Source organism: Solenopsis invicta, chromosome 6 (genome assembly GCF_016802725.1).
Source record: "Solenopsis invicta isolate M01_SB chromosome 6, UNIL_Sinv_3.0, whole genome shotgun sequence".
Lineage (NCBI taxonomy): Eukaryota > Metazoa > Arthropoda > Insecta > Hymenoptera > Formicidae > Solenopsis > Solenopsis invicta.
Genome location: NC_052669.1, coordinates 11,382,378 through 11,396,832, shown reverse-complemented (window position 1 = coordinate 11,396,832; position 14,455 = coordinate 11,382,378). Strand labels below are relative to the sequence as shown.

The window sequence follows — 14,455 nt, the reverse complement described above, 5'->3', positions numbered from 1 at the left end:
CTGGCGTTAACAAATTTATCGTTGGCTTTCACACACAAATTCCGACCAGCGTCGGTCAGTAATATATCAATTTTCAATCTCACGGTTGCGGCGCGATTTTAACTGCGATCGTTCTCGGTCGAATCACTCTGAGAGTCTGGTTGAGCGGCGAGATCTTCGGCAGAGCGACCGATCGACGGGAACAATTCGGGGGAAAGATCTTTCCGCGGGAAATCGTCTAATTGGCTGACTGGTCTAACATGATGACCGTGGCCAGCGTCTTAGGAGAAGAATCTCAATATTTTGTCACGATCTTCCCGCCGAGTTGTCCCCGTTGTTAGCGCGTGATAGAGAACGGAGCGACCGAACACTCGACTCCGTATACACAAGCAAATAATAGCACCGAAGCTGGTCGAGATAATCGATTGTACACACAAGAAATAATGAACGTAACAGCTTGAATTTTGAAACTTAAATCTACAGGACGCAATAAATTATACAAAATTGTTAACGTTGGTTTGATCGCGAACATACCGCCCGCCTCGGAACGCTAGTTTCGAAACGCAGGAGAGTGTATTACTCCGAGACAGAGAAAAAGAAAAAAAGAAAACCAAACATAATCGCGGTTAGCGCAGCACGACGAGATGCGTAAACGAAAGCGATAGGCGAGGCGAACGATATGCCTCGCTGACTGAACTCATGGTTCGTCAGGTTCGGAATCTGCCGGATCGATTTCGACCGGCAAAACGCATATTTTAGATAGCGGTCGTTTATACTCAGCGGACGCCGTTTTGATTGTGACGACTCGAGTTAAGCCGTCGGAACCCGGATGACACTGACTCACGCGACCGAGCTCCCATTTGCATGGCGGGAGCAAAGGGTTCCGAAGTAGTACCATTTGCCCGAGTTTAATGCCTGGTAGTTGAATGCGTCGCCACTTTGCTCGCTGCTGTAGAGTATTAATGTAGTCGCTCTGCCACAGCTTCCAGAATCGCTCTTTGAGCTGCTGAACGAGCTGCCAGCGAGTTAAGCGATTTTCATTAACCGACAACAATGATGGCTCTGGGCGCGAGGTGAGAGCGGCACCGATCAACAAGTGCCCAGGCGTAAGCGGTTCGTAGTCATCGAGCGAGTCCGTGAGCGGAGCCAACGGACGGGAGTTTAAGCACGCCTCAACTCCGCAGAGGAGAGTCGACAACTCCTCAAAAGTAAGAGTGTGCGCTCCTACCACACGGCGGAGGTGGTGTTTTACACTCCGGACGCCTGCCTCCCACAGTCCTCCGAAATGGGGGGCTGCGGGAGGTATAAAATGCCAAGAGATGGAGTCTGAGGCGATTTTTGAGGAAGGCGGGATCGCGAAGAGCGGCTCGAAATGAGGCGGTCATTTCGCGATCCGCGCCGACGAAGGTAGTCCCATTGTCTGAGTACATAGAATCTGGGAGCCCTCTGCGCGCAACAAATCGGGCGTACGCTCCTAAGAACGCCGGAGTCGAATAGCCGTCGATTAGCTCGAGATGCACGGCGCGTGTCGCCATGCAGATAAAGACTGCAATATAGGCCTTATGCGATGTAACTCCGCGCCCCGACAGAGCGCGAACGGCGATCGGGCCGGCGTAGTCCAATCCGCAATGGAGAAACGCTCGCGCAGGGGGAGAGACGCGGACCGAAGGGAGATTCCCCATGAGCTGTGCGGGCGATACGGCTCGCTCGCGAGCGCACGCGACGCATCGATGAAGGACCGATCGAACCACGCTCCGAGCGCGGACCACCCAGAATTCTCCTCGTAGTATGGAAAGCGTGAGCTGGATTCCGGCATGAAAATAACGCAGGTGTACATTTTGAATAATGAGCCGAACCAGAGGATGAGAAGCTAAGAGAATCGGATGCTTCACGCGAGTCGGAACCGGTGCCTGACCCAACCGCCCGCCAACGCGAATTAATTGCTCCTTGTCGAGAAAGGGATGAAGGGGGAGCAACTCGCTCTTCGTTGAGAGGGGGGCGCGGTTCGTCAGCGCGTTAAGCTCCCGCGGAAATAACTCGGCTTGAAGAGCCTTGAGCCAAAAGGTTTTTGCGCGACTGATTTCCGCCGCGGCCAAGGATGACGGGCTCTCTCTCATATCGACCGGAGGGGGACCGCGTCTACGAATTCGCGAAACGAAACGTAAAATGTACGCCGTTACGCGAAGAAGTTTCGGCCACGACGAGAATCGCGTCGCGAGATCCCACGGCTCGATCGGTCGAGCCAAGAGAACTTGTCGTTTCAGGGTCCGTTCCATGGAGGTCCCCGGATGCTTAACGAGATCCGGCCACTGCGAGCCGGGAAGCTTTAACCAGGGCGGACCGTGCCACCACAAGGGGTGAGACGCGAGCTGCCGCCCCGAGATCCCTCGCGATGCACAATCGGCCGGATTGTCGATTGTAGAGATGTGACGCCACGTCGCAGACGGAAGTCGAGTTTGGATCTCGGAAACGCGGTTGGAAACGAACGTTTTCCACTTAGACGGGTGTTGCGACACCCACGCGAGTACGACCGTGGAATCCGTCCAACAGTGACACGGCACATGCGAGAGTTGAAGCGATTCGATGACGAACTCCATGAGACGGGCAAGCAGAACGGCTGCCGCAAGCTCTAGGCGAGGGACACTCAACGATTTAATCGGGGCGACCCGTGCCTTCGCGACGAGCATCGCTGACGAGACCTCACCGTCCACCGACGCGAGTCGCAGGTAAATGACCGCGGCGTACGCGTAATTAGACGCGTCGGAGAACCCGTGCAACTCGCACGCCGGCGTGGCGGAGCCGCGTCGAGTCCACCGACTCAACTGAAGGCCGTCGAGCTCTAGCAACGAAGATCGAATGGTCTCCCACTGATCCACTAAGTCCGACGAGAGTGGCTCATCCCACTCAACGTGTAATTGCCATAGACGTTGCAGAAAGATTTTAGCTGAAATGGTAACCGGGGTGCTCCACCCTAATGGATCGAACACCTTGGCGATTGTCGAGAGAATCGATCGTTTTGTGATAGCGATCAGCGAGGGACAAGAGACTCGGAATTGAAAGACGTCCGCAGACGGAATCCAACAGATTCCAAGAACCTTTAGGTGCTCGTCCGGTTGCAGATCTCGGCTGCATGCGAGACCGTGATCCGTCTCATCGATGTCGCTGAGGAGAGCGACGGAGTTACTCGACCACTTGCGTAAAGCAAGTCGGCCACGCTCGAGAAGCGAGCATACTTGCTCTCGGATCCGACGGAGCGAGGGAATGTCGTCGGCTCCGAAGAGAACGTCGTCGACGTATATGTTCTCCGTTAGCACGGAGATGGCTAACGGAAAAGCATGACCGTCATCATGAACAAGCTGGCGAAGCACGCGCAACGCCAAGAAGGGAGCCGAGGCGGTTCCATACGTCACCGTCAAGAGTTGATACTCTTGAATACTCTCTGTGTCGCGGTCAACCCAGAGAACACGCTGGTAATCAATGTCACGCGGGTCGACGCTAATTTGACGGTACATTTTTGCGACGTCCGCTGAGTACACGTACCGGAATTGACGCCAGCGAAGGATAACCGCGGCCAAGTCCGTCTGCAATTTCGGTCCGGCCAGCAAAAGATCGTTGAGCGATCTCGCATTCGTGGTAAGGCTGGACGCGTTGAACACGACTCTTAGGTGGGTCGTTGTGCTGCCTTCGCGAATAACCGGGTGGTGCGGAATGTAGACTGTCTGAGAAGATTCTGGGGTAGACGGAGCTCGGCGCATGTGTCCGAGCGCCTCGTATTCGGACATGAACTTCGAATACTCCGTTTCGAGCTCGATGTTCGTCTTGAATCGCCGAATCAGTCGTTTGAGACAGCGCTCAGCCACGTCGCGAGAGCTCCCGATGTCGATGGGAGGACCATGACGAAACGGAAGGCGGACGATATATCGTCCGTCCACGTCGCGCGAATGAGTCGCCACGAAATGGTCCTCGCATCGCTGTTCCTCGGGACTGAGAACGACTCGACGCGGAATTTCTTCTATTTCCCAGAATCTTCTCAGTTCTTTGTCTAGAGAGAGCGACGCGGAATTGGAACACTGCTGTGTCGTGAGTGTTTGACTATTCGGACGCTGAACAGGTGTAGGGCCAGACACCACCCACCCAAAAATCGTGTTCTGAGCGAAGGGTTGCCCGCTAGCACCTCTTCGAATACCGTCGCGAAAGATCTCACCATAGAGGTCGACTCCGATGAGGAGATCGCAGGGATCGGCGCTACAGAGATTCGGATCCGCGAGAGCGAGATCGGCGAGATGAGCGAGATGAACCTGCGAGAGTTGGACCTGAGGAGAGTAACTCGTTACCGACGGGAGAATTGACGCCGCGACAGCGATAACCGGAGCGGTTCGGTGGACGGGCGCAATGAGAATGGAAGCTGCCCATCGGCAAACGCCTGCATCGAGGCCTCCGATCGCTGAGAGTGCGAACGGCAGTTGGGCATGACGCAGTTTTAGAGTTCGCGCGAGACGAGATGTAATAAAAGTGATTTCGGAGCCCTGGTCAAGCAGGGCTCGTACATGAGTACACCGACCGATAGGAGAAGAGACCGTAACGCGAGCCGTCGCGAGAAGCACAGCGGGCCTTGAGGGCAACGCGATGGCCGCACGGAGAGACACGGCACTGCGCGTCTCCGACGGATCCGATGGTCAAGACGGCGTAGACGATGTCGACGCGCTAGCGGCCGTAGCGTTCGCGACCGTCGCGAGAGCAGTGGTCGCGGTAGCAGGCGAGCTCAAATCGACATGGAGCGTCGAATGATGTTTCTGCTGACAGGTCCGACACGAGAATTTGCTCGGACAAGCTGCCAGATCATGTTTTGAGCTGAGACAGTTAATGCAGCGCTTGTTCTGCCTGACGAGCTCCATGCGTTGATGTGAGCTCGCCTGAATGAATTTTGGACATTTGTTAATAAAGTGAGAGGCACGGCAGATCGGACACGACACCGGAGAGGCCGTGGCAGCGTTGACGCTCGAAGACCTTCCGTTTGCTGGACGCGAGGACTTGGCCGGGTTATGCGGAGTGAGTTCCTCCAGCGCTCGAGCTCGCGCCGCGAGAAAGCGATCTAGATCGTCATATGACGGAATGTGGTTGTCGTCACTACTTTTTAGTCTCCACGCCTTACGAGTGGCGTAGTCGAGCTTTTGAACGACGAGACTGCTCAAAATATCGCTCAAGATATCGTCGGAGGTCCGATTTAAACCTTGCAACGACGCGATTGCGCGATTCGCTTTGTCACGCAACTCCGTGAGCTCGAGTGCCGATTCGCGCGGAACGCTAGGCAGATTGCACAGCGCTGAGACATGCACGTCGATAAGGCGCCGTTTATTGTCGTACCGCGAAACTAAAATCTGCCACGCGATGTGAAAGTTATCCGCGGTGATTGGGACAGTTTTGATCGCTTCGAGGGCACGCCCAGAAAGGCTCGACGACAGAAAGTGCATTCGAGCAAATGCAGATACGTCTTTATTATTAATGATTAGGGACGTGAAGCGATCGCGAAAACTCTCCCAATCTTCCGCTTTTCCGGAAAACGGCGGTATATTTATAGGCGGTAGATGCGACAACGACCGATCGACGGTCGAACAACACCGAGACGAATGACTTGCCAATGGTGTGGAGTTCAGTGGAAGAGGCTCCAATTCCTCCAGGCACTCCGTCATGTAGTCCAGAGCTTCTTGGAAGTGGTCCTCATGTCTCTCGAACTCCAGATCCTCGAAGTAGGGGATGTCCTTTCGCTTGTCCGGAGGAAATGCAGTCAGCAACGCGGCGTGGCCTTCCCCGCAGAGCGTCCAGTTGTCCTTTAAGGTGGCGATGCGAGAGCGAATCAATGCTGCCGAGTAATTGTTCTTGCCCACCTTCTTGAAGTTGGTTAGCGCTCGAGCCACCGAATGGAGATTCATCTGATGCTTGGCTGGCACCACGCTCATGGCTCCGACGAAAGAAAGTCGCTGGCGTTACGTTAACGGTTTTACGCGCACAGACACTCGATCCGGCTCGAAGGACCAAAATTATGTTCGCGACTGCACGTTGCCAAGAGAGAACGTGCGCGAACTTGAGTTTGCCGGGCGAGCTCGAGTGAGCGCGAGTGAGACGCGCAAGTTAAGTAAGGCGCAGCTTGCCGTTGTCCTGCCGCTGAGCGCGACAGCGTTCGAGTGAGCCGAGAGGCGCGACGAGGATCGACCGCGATCAGCTGCTCCGCGAGCGTGCGAAATTTAAAGGCGCGAGGATTGAGATTGAAAGAAAGACTCAATAGGTCCGCTGCCCAAAATTCACGAAAGACCTTTATTGTTCAAATAGTCTCACTATGCACGCCACTGGCGTTAACAAATTTATCGTTGGCTTTCACACACAAATTCCGACCAGCGTCGGTCAGTAATATATCAATTTTCAATCTCACGGTTGCGGCGCGATTTTAACTGCGATCGTTCTCGGTCGAATCACTCTGAGAGTCTGGTTGAGCGGCGAGATCTTCGGCAGAGCGACCGATCGACGGGAACAATTCGGGGGAAAGATCTTTCCGCGGGAAATCGTCTAATTGGCTGACTGGTCTAACATGATGACCGTGGCCAGCGTCTTAGGAGAAGAATCTCAATATTTTGTCACGATCTTCCCGCCGAGTTGTCCCCGTTGTTAGCGCGTGATAGAGAACGGAGCGACCGAACACTCGACTCCGTATACACAAGCAAATAATAGCACCGAAGCTGGTCGAGATAATCGATTGTACACACAAGAAATAATGAACGTAACAGCTTGAATTTTGAAACTTAAATCTACAGGACGCAATAAATTATACAAAATTGTTAACGTTGGTTTGATCGCGAACAAACAGTTTATATAGTTAGACGTTTCCCGATCATGTTATGATATTGATATTATAATAGGGGAGAGTGGGGTAAATCGGATCTAGCTGCAGTTTTTGCTCTCTATAAGACGCAAATAAAATCCAATTGTAAAACAGAAGGTGCCAATGGAAAGATAATTTAATTTCCTTCATTTTTGCTTCATTTGACCATTTTGACGTATCTCTCATCTGTGTTGAACTATAACGGAAAATGTAAAAACGCTTTCTCCGGTCCGATTTGGAACTACTGGTTTCAAATCGGACCACCCCCTGGTCCAAATCGGACACTTCTATTTTGATCAGCTTTTAAATAAAATTTAAAAAGATTATAATGTATTTTTTTAGTATTGAATAAAAACGAACAATTTGACAGTAAAAAATAAAAATTTTATTAAAAAAAAAAAATTAGTAACAGTTTATATAGTTAGATTTTTCTCGGTCATGTTATGATATTGTTATTATATAATTAAAGTTGAAATCAATAAAATTCAGTTATTCTGAGTTTGATGACTCATAATATTTTACTAATTTAACATTTCTAAGACCAGATTTGGTCAGCCGATTACCAGTGCTACGATCAGGTTGCAATCCGACGTAAAAGTCCGATGTTACGTCCGCGGATTCGCGAGGTTGCGATCCGGGACTTAAGTGTCTTTGGTTCTTTGGGTGTTAAAGCAGCTGTCACCAGTCGCGGCTCCGAATCGTTAGACAGCACGCCCGGATACGTGACAAATTCCTTATATGGGAAATAGGAGGTATTGTGGGAGGCTACATATAATTACGTAATGATTAAGCGATGTGGAAGGTTCTAATAGAATTTCATTGTAATTTGGAATGCGTGATTGAGCTTGGCGTGGGATTAAATGAATGACAGAGCGTGCACGATAGTTGAATTGATAGCATATATTTATGAACATAAGGAAACTACAGAAAAGATAATAACTGTACGGCCTAACCGCGGGTACAATAAAAATTCCCGTGTCGATCCCGGGTCAACCTTAAATTGATTTTTTCGCTCTCGGTAATGATCGGCAGTCTTCGCGGGGTCGGTGCCGCGGTCCCTTTTCGGCTTATGGCTTCTTGAAAAGATGCATTGAATCAGTGAGAAGGATTGCCACGTGAATGTATAAATGAGCCGATGACTTACCGGTCTTCTGAAGAACGATTTCAACGCAATAGCGATTGATAGAGAGAGAGATCAGTGTGAATGATCCACGAATTTTAATGAGACAAATTATTACTGATAAGAAACTAATCGAAAATACAAGTTTACGTTGTGAGAGACGAATCCGCTGGGTTGGAATGGACGCCCGTTAGAACGCCCCCTTGGAGGTGGATGTTATTCGGGAAAAGAGGAGACTGGAGGTGAATGCGTCGCGCTAGCGAATCTTCCTCGACGGGATAGGAAAGGAAGAAGGACGGTGTCGAAGAGTCGCGTTAGCGAGTCTTCTTCGACGCCGTAGGAGAGGGAGAGAGGGGAGACGTCGAGAGTCGCTTTCGCGAGTCTTCTCCAACGCTCGGATGAAAGGGAGGAAGGCAGAGAAACGAGTGAGGCCACATTCTAGCTAATGCTAGGTGTGGTTCAATCCTCAGGATCTCTGGTGGGAAGGGGAGAGAGGGAAAGAGGCGATTCGTCCGGGGCCACCCCGAAGACCAATGTCTTCGTCAGGAATAAGACCCACCCGTCGCTGAAATCGTACCTGGAGGTCTGCACATTGTCGGTCGCCGATGGCAGCGATTCTCGCTTGACTAACAAGACTGATCTGAATTTCGAGCTCTAATTTCACTCCTTGTATAGGCAAGGATATGGGCAAGAGGTGTCGCGGGACGATTCCTCAGGTTTGCGGAAAATTCGGAGCGATAGTTTTTCGTAACGTGTGGCCCTTAGAAGCCCGTCCCGCTCCGCGACCGCGCGGCTTGTGCCTATGGTTCGCGCGAGCGCTTGTAGACTTCTTCGGGGATCGCGACTCGCAGGGGCACCACATACCAAGCCCCGATGTGAAATTCAGTGCTCAGAAAATTAATAGAATTTAATAGAAATTATATTATAATTGAGAGTGTGCGAGGCGATAGCGCCAAGCACGTGCAGTAGTTTTACGTATAAAAAGTTAAGGTTTTATTATCGTTCGTAAGAGATTAATTGATTCAGAATTGTTTGGCATTTTTATTGGCCGCGATTTTAGAGTTGTTTCGATCCGAGTTGCGTGGCGCAGCATAGAAAGCGTTCATGAGTGGATCACGTTTCGATAATTATAAATTTGCCGTTCCTAATATTTTATATTAAATTGGAAAGATGAATAGAATTCCAACGCGCAGAGCTTGGCAGTATTAGAGGGGGTCGCGAGCCGAGGGGTCGGCGCGCACGATGTTTGTCTCTCGCCGATGAACGCTCGCGAGTGTTGCGCGTCGAGGGGGCGGCACCGCGATGTAGCCAAGCCGTATGAGATTTGAAATCGAGCGATATCGATTTATGATACCGATGTGGGATTTATCTAACTGATCGGAGGATGTTTCCGGATTCTAATTAGGCTATTATTAGTACGGATGGCGCGGAAAAATAATTTTCTCGCCAGACGTAACATCCAATTTAGACAAAAGTCTTTTCAAACTTTGGAACAATTTTTACAATAAACCGCAAAAGAGATCACAAAATAATTTATATTTTTTAATTCTACACTCTTTAATTATCTTAAATCAATTATCTTTCAAATTTTTAACACCTTTTAAATAATGATTTACAAAGATTTTCTTTTTTAAAAAAATTTTCGCACGATGGCTGAAAATACATATTCGCGTCTATTCTGTGAATGATATATGGTAACAGAGAACTATCAAACTGCTGCCACATGTTCGGTGTCTTATAAGGACTTTACATTATAAATAGCAAGCAAATTGGCTAAACCGTATTCATTTAAATTAGAAAAGTCCGATTTGGAACACGGTCCGATTTACCTCACTCTCCCCTATAATTAAAGTTGAAATAAAAAAAAATTTAATTACTCCGAGTCTTAATAATATTTTACTAATTTTAATTTTACACTCTTTAATTATTTTAAATTAATTATCTTTCAAATTTGTAACACTTTTTAAATAATGACTTACAAGAATTTTTATATTTTTTTTAAATTTGTGCACAATGGCTGAAAATACGTATTCGCATTTATTCTGTGAATGATGTAACAGAGAACTGTCAAACTGCTGTCACATGTTCGGTGTCTTATAAGGACTTTACATTATAAACTGTACGCAAATCTGCTTGACCGTATTCATTTAAATTAAAAAGGTCCGATTTTGAACACGGTCCGATTTACCCAACTTTTCTCTATATATTTACCGTATAGTTATATAATATATTTAAAAATTATTTTATTTGACATATGTTAAGTTTTGTAAAAAAATTAAATTATGTTTTAAAACTTTAATTATGTTAAAATAGCATATTAATTTCTTCTAAGGTACAGATAAAAATATTTGTCGTTTTTGTAAAGGTTGAACTTCTCTACGATTAGATTTTATAAATTCACCATTTTTATCCTTGAGTTTTCGAAACTCATTGAGCTAAAATTTTATTAATACATTTGTGTGCTTGCATTTTATTATTATACAAACTTTTTTAGTAGTTTTAATATTTTAAAATATTAAACATTAATTGTATCATGTTGTAAATATTTAAAACAGTAATTAATATAAAAATTTTAAAGAGATAATTGTGTTGTTTATATAAACAAGAATAAATAATGTAAATTAAATGACTAACTTAAGAAGATTATATCGGAATAATAATTGGAAATACGATCCACATAATACATGTTGAATTAGAGTCTATATTGCACGATCTGTAATACACGTAATAACTTAAACAATCTGTCAAACAAATAGATAAAATAGATACAATTCTATTGGAAAAATTTTTATTTTTATGACATAAAATATCAAAATATCATGTATTGTAATATTAACCCATTATCTTAAAAAAAACCTTCAAACTGTTGTTCAATTAATGTCTTAATTTTATACATCTTTTATTTAAAAATTTAAACCTTCTCCAACCCCTTCAATTCCTTTCTCCTTTCAATTTTATTTTCATTCTACACTCTTTCGATCCTTCTTCCTTCCTTCCTCCCTTTTCATATTATTTTATTTTTCTCTTTTCTTTATCTTCAGTACACATTTTTAAAAATCTTTAATAAAATAAATAATATTTTATTTAAAAAATTTTTATTTTTATAACATAAAGTCTCATATGATATTTACCCATTATTCCTTCATTTAAAGATTTTTAAATCTTTATCTTCTTCGCCTTCTTAATTTCTTTTCTTCTTTCTGTATTAATCCCATTTCAAATCTCTTACTTCTTCCTTCTTTCTATCAAGTCATTCTTATACTTTTTCAAATTTAATCTTACAATAATAATATTTGTATACAAAAGAGCATTTTAATAACAATACTATAATAAATATTAAACATATTTGCTATCTGAAAATAAAGTACAATACAAGGTATCAATTTTTTATAATGATTATTTTTACATCCATAAATAAGAATGTTTAATCAAACTTATCTGAAACAATTATTTTTTATCATATTAAAAGTTACTTTATTTTTATTATGTATTCTCTCTTTCTCTCTCTCTCTCTCTCTCTCTCTCTCTCTCTCTCTCTCTCTGAGTTTTTTATTTTGAAGTCCTTCCTTCTTTTTTTCCTTCTATCTATATATTAAAATTTTTTTTCACCTTCCATTCCTCTGACTATTTTTATGTCCAGTCCTAAAAATGAAATGTAACACAATGTATTCACGTACTTAATGTATAATACTTACTTCCCTATATGAGAAGTAAAAATGTGTTATTTAATTTAAAACTTATCTGAGACACATTTGTTGACAGCAACACCAGCAATTATACGTATAATATTGATTAGTATGCATGACGCGATACGCGTTGCAAATTTTCATAAGTCACAAACGACGCGACGACAATTTGTATACCGGAAGAACGTTCTCGTCACTAACCTCGCGCGCGTGCACACACCACTTAACCCCGCCGCACGTCAAAACGCAAAACGTCATTAACATCATCGGCGAAACTCAAGCCACAATCTCGACTTTCTCGACCACGCCAGCTAGCTAGTCCCGTCCTAAAAATGAAATGTAACACAAAGTATTCACGTACTTAACACTGTATAATACTTACTTTCCTATAGGAGAAATGAAAATGTGTTATTAAATTCAAAAATTTGTGGGGGTACAGTAAAGGTAACGAAACTCTCGGTAAGGTTAGAGAAAGAGGAAAGGGAAATGTAAGTGAATGTGAAAAAAGAATGAAGGGGAATTAAAAAGCATTGGAAAAAGTGCCAAAATATAGAATTATATATAATGTAAAATTGTGTATTAAAATTTAAACAATAAAGTATTGAATAAACATTTAAAGCATAACAGTAATATAATAAAAAAATTAACTCTGCTGATTTTTATATGTATCTATATATATAATATATGTTATTGATTTTAAAATAAAATGAGTTTTGTGAATTTAGATCTTATTTGTCTAATTTTGTTATTCTTAGAAGCAGCATAATGATGTATACAAAGAGTGAAAAACTTTTCTAAGAGAATACGAATCAATTGATTTCTATGATCCATCAATGGAGCTTGATTAAAAGCATGTTCCTTTTCAGTAAATAAATCATTTATTCTTAGTTTTATTTATGTTAAATTTATCAGTTTCTTTATTACGTTTGTAGACGTCAAAATATAAAAAAAAACAAGTGAAGATTTCCCACGCGCGTCATTAGACAAAGACAGAATAGTGGTCCAAAGCTTGCTATCTCTTTCTAGTTTTTCACGCCCTCACTCCTCGAATGCTCGGTCTATAGATCCTATGTCTATGGGTATACATACTAAGGTCTCGGCATCCCAATCTTACTTCAGATATTTACTATTCACAAAGAAAACCCCCTGAATAGAGCAACGGATCACCGATTTTAATAAAATTTTATTGGTATGTAAAATTCAGCACCTATAATACTGTTACAGAAGAACGATTGTCAAGTCAGCGGCGTAGCGTGCAGTGTTAGAGATTTAACTGCCACGCTTGGAGTTCCAGGTTCGACCCCTGCTTATGAGACTTTTTCATTTAAATCTTATATTTTTCATTTAAAAATTAATGTTTAATTGGTAAAAAGGACGACTTTAGCATCCTCTTAAGAGTTCCCAAAACAGCCGCGTTAATTATCACACGTGATGAGAATGAACCGTCTTATGCAGATATTCTAAGTTTTACAATATAAGCGTCGAGGATGAGAAATAAAAAGAGATATGTGTACAAAGAACAATGAGATTTATTATATAAGAAAGCTTGGTGATGTGAGCTGCTCAACGAACAGATTTGTACAAACAAACGCCATGACATTTTAACTCGCAATATCCAACGACTGCGCAAACTCACATTCACTCAGCAACAGAAAGAAGAATTTACATGAAAAATGATATAATTAGGTTTGATGAGTGCGATAAACAAATTATTCAATACTCTTCCTGTGTGAGCCAAACGTAAGTAAGAACGAAAAGTTTGAAACTTATCTTTTGACAAGGCTTTTGTGAAGATATCTGTTCTTTGACAATCAGTGGCAACATGCTTTACGACTATTTCATCTTCTTCACACTTCTCTCTAATATAATGATAGCGGACATCAATGTGCTTGGTTCTTTTATATTCTTTAATTTAGGATTTTTGACTAATTTAATAGCACTTTCATTATCAATGAACAACTGAGTTGGACCAGCATATGGATCTCCGATATCACTCAACAACTTTCTTAACCACACAACTTCCTTCGCTCCGGAAGCACCAGCAATATACTCAGATTCGGCTGTGCTCAATGTAACATACTTTTGTCGCTCCGACGACCAAATTACGATACCACTCGACATAAAGAAAGCATAACCAGTTTTGAATTGACGAGTTTCCAAGCCCATAACATAATCACCAATTAACTCTGAGTGATCCCCACTACTTTTGTACATAATACCAAGGTCTGCCATTCCAATTAAGTAACAAAAAATACGTTTAATTGCTTCCCAGTGTGATTGATCATGATTATCACTAAACCTGCTTACATTGTTGACTGCAAAAGTTATGTCTCGACAAAAAACTATTGAAACAAACATTAACAAACCCAGCTTTGCGAAACAAAACATCAATCTTTGTCTCATTATTAACAAGATATAGAATGGTGTGTGGATCGATTGGCACACTCAAGGTTTTTGCATTTGTCATGTTAAACCTTGCAACAATCTTTTCAATATAAAATTTCTGATGAATAATTACACTTTTATTTGCATGATTTCGCTCAATTTGCATGCCAACAAAGACTTTAGTATTAATCTCCAAGAGTAATTTTAAACGACCTTTGTAAAGCTTTATCCATCAAATCGAAAACTTTTGTGACTTTAAAGTGATCTATCCGTCATTTACAAATAACGCTAAATATACATCAAAACTATTTACAATATCACAAAAAATACATTTGTCAATCTCGCTTGGCTTGAAGTTGAATTTGCTCAGAAAATCGCAAAAGCACTTGTTCTAGCACCTGGGAGATTGCT

At 43.7% G+C, this 14,455-nt stretch overlaps 2 protein-coding genes across 2 annotated transcripts; both read right to left on the bottom strand.

Annotated features, from left to right (window-relative positions):
• Positions 1–676: 676 nt before the first annotated feature.
• On the bottom strand, positions 677–4,450 carry LOC120358030. Its single transcript, XM_039450449.1, has 3 exons — positions 4,403–4,450; positions 1,208–4,292; positions 677–1,155 (listed from the first exon to the last, which is right to left on the bottom strand). Exons 1-3 carry the CDS (start codon positions 4,448–4,450, stop codon positions 677–679), a joined length of 3,612 nt encoding a protein of 1,203 aa, XP_039306383.1.
• Positions 4,451–4,655: 205 nt separating this feature from the next.
• LOC105206585 lies at positions 4,656–5,936 on the bottom strand. Its single transcript, XM_011176072.2, has one exon. The coding sequence runs from the start codon at positions 5,934–5,936 to the stop codon at positions 4,656–4,658; it is 1,281 nt and encodes a 426-aa protein (XP_011174374.2).
• Positions 5,937–14,455: the final 8,519 nt, after the last annotated feature.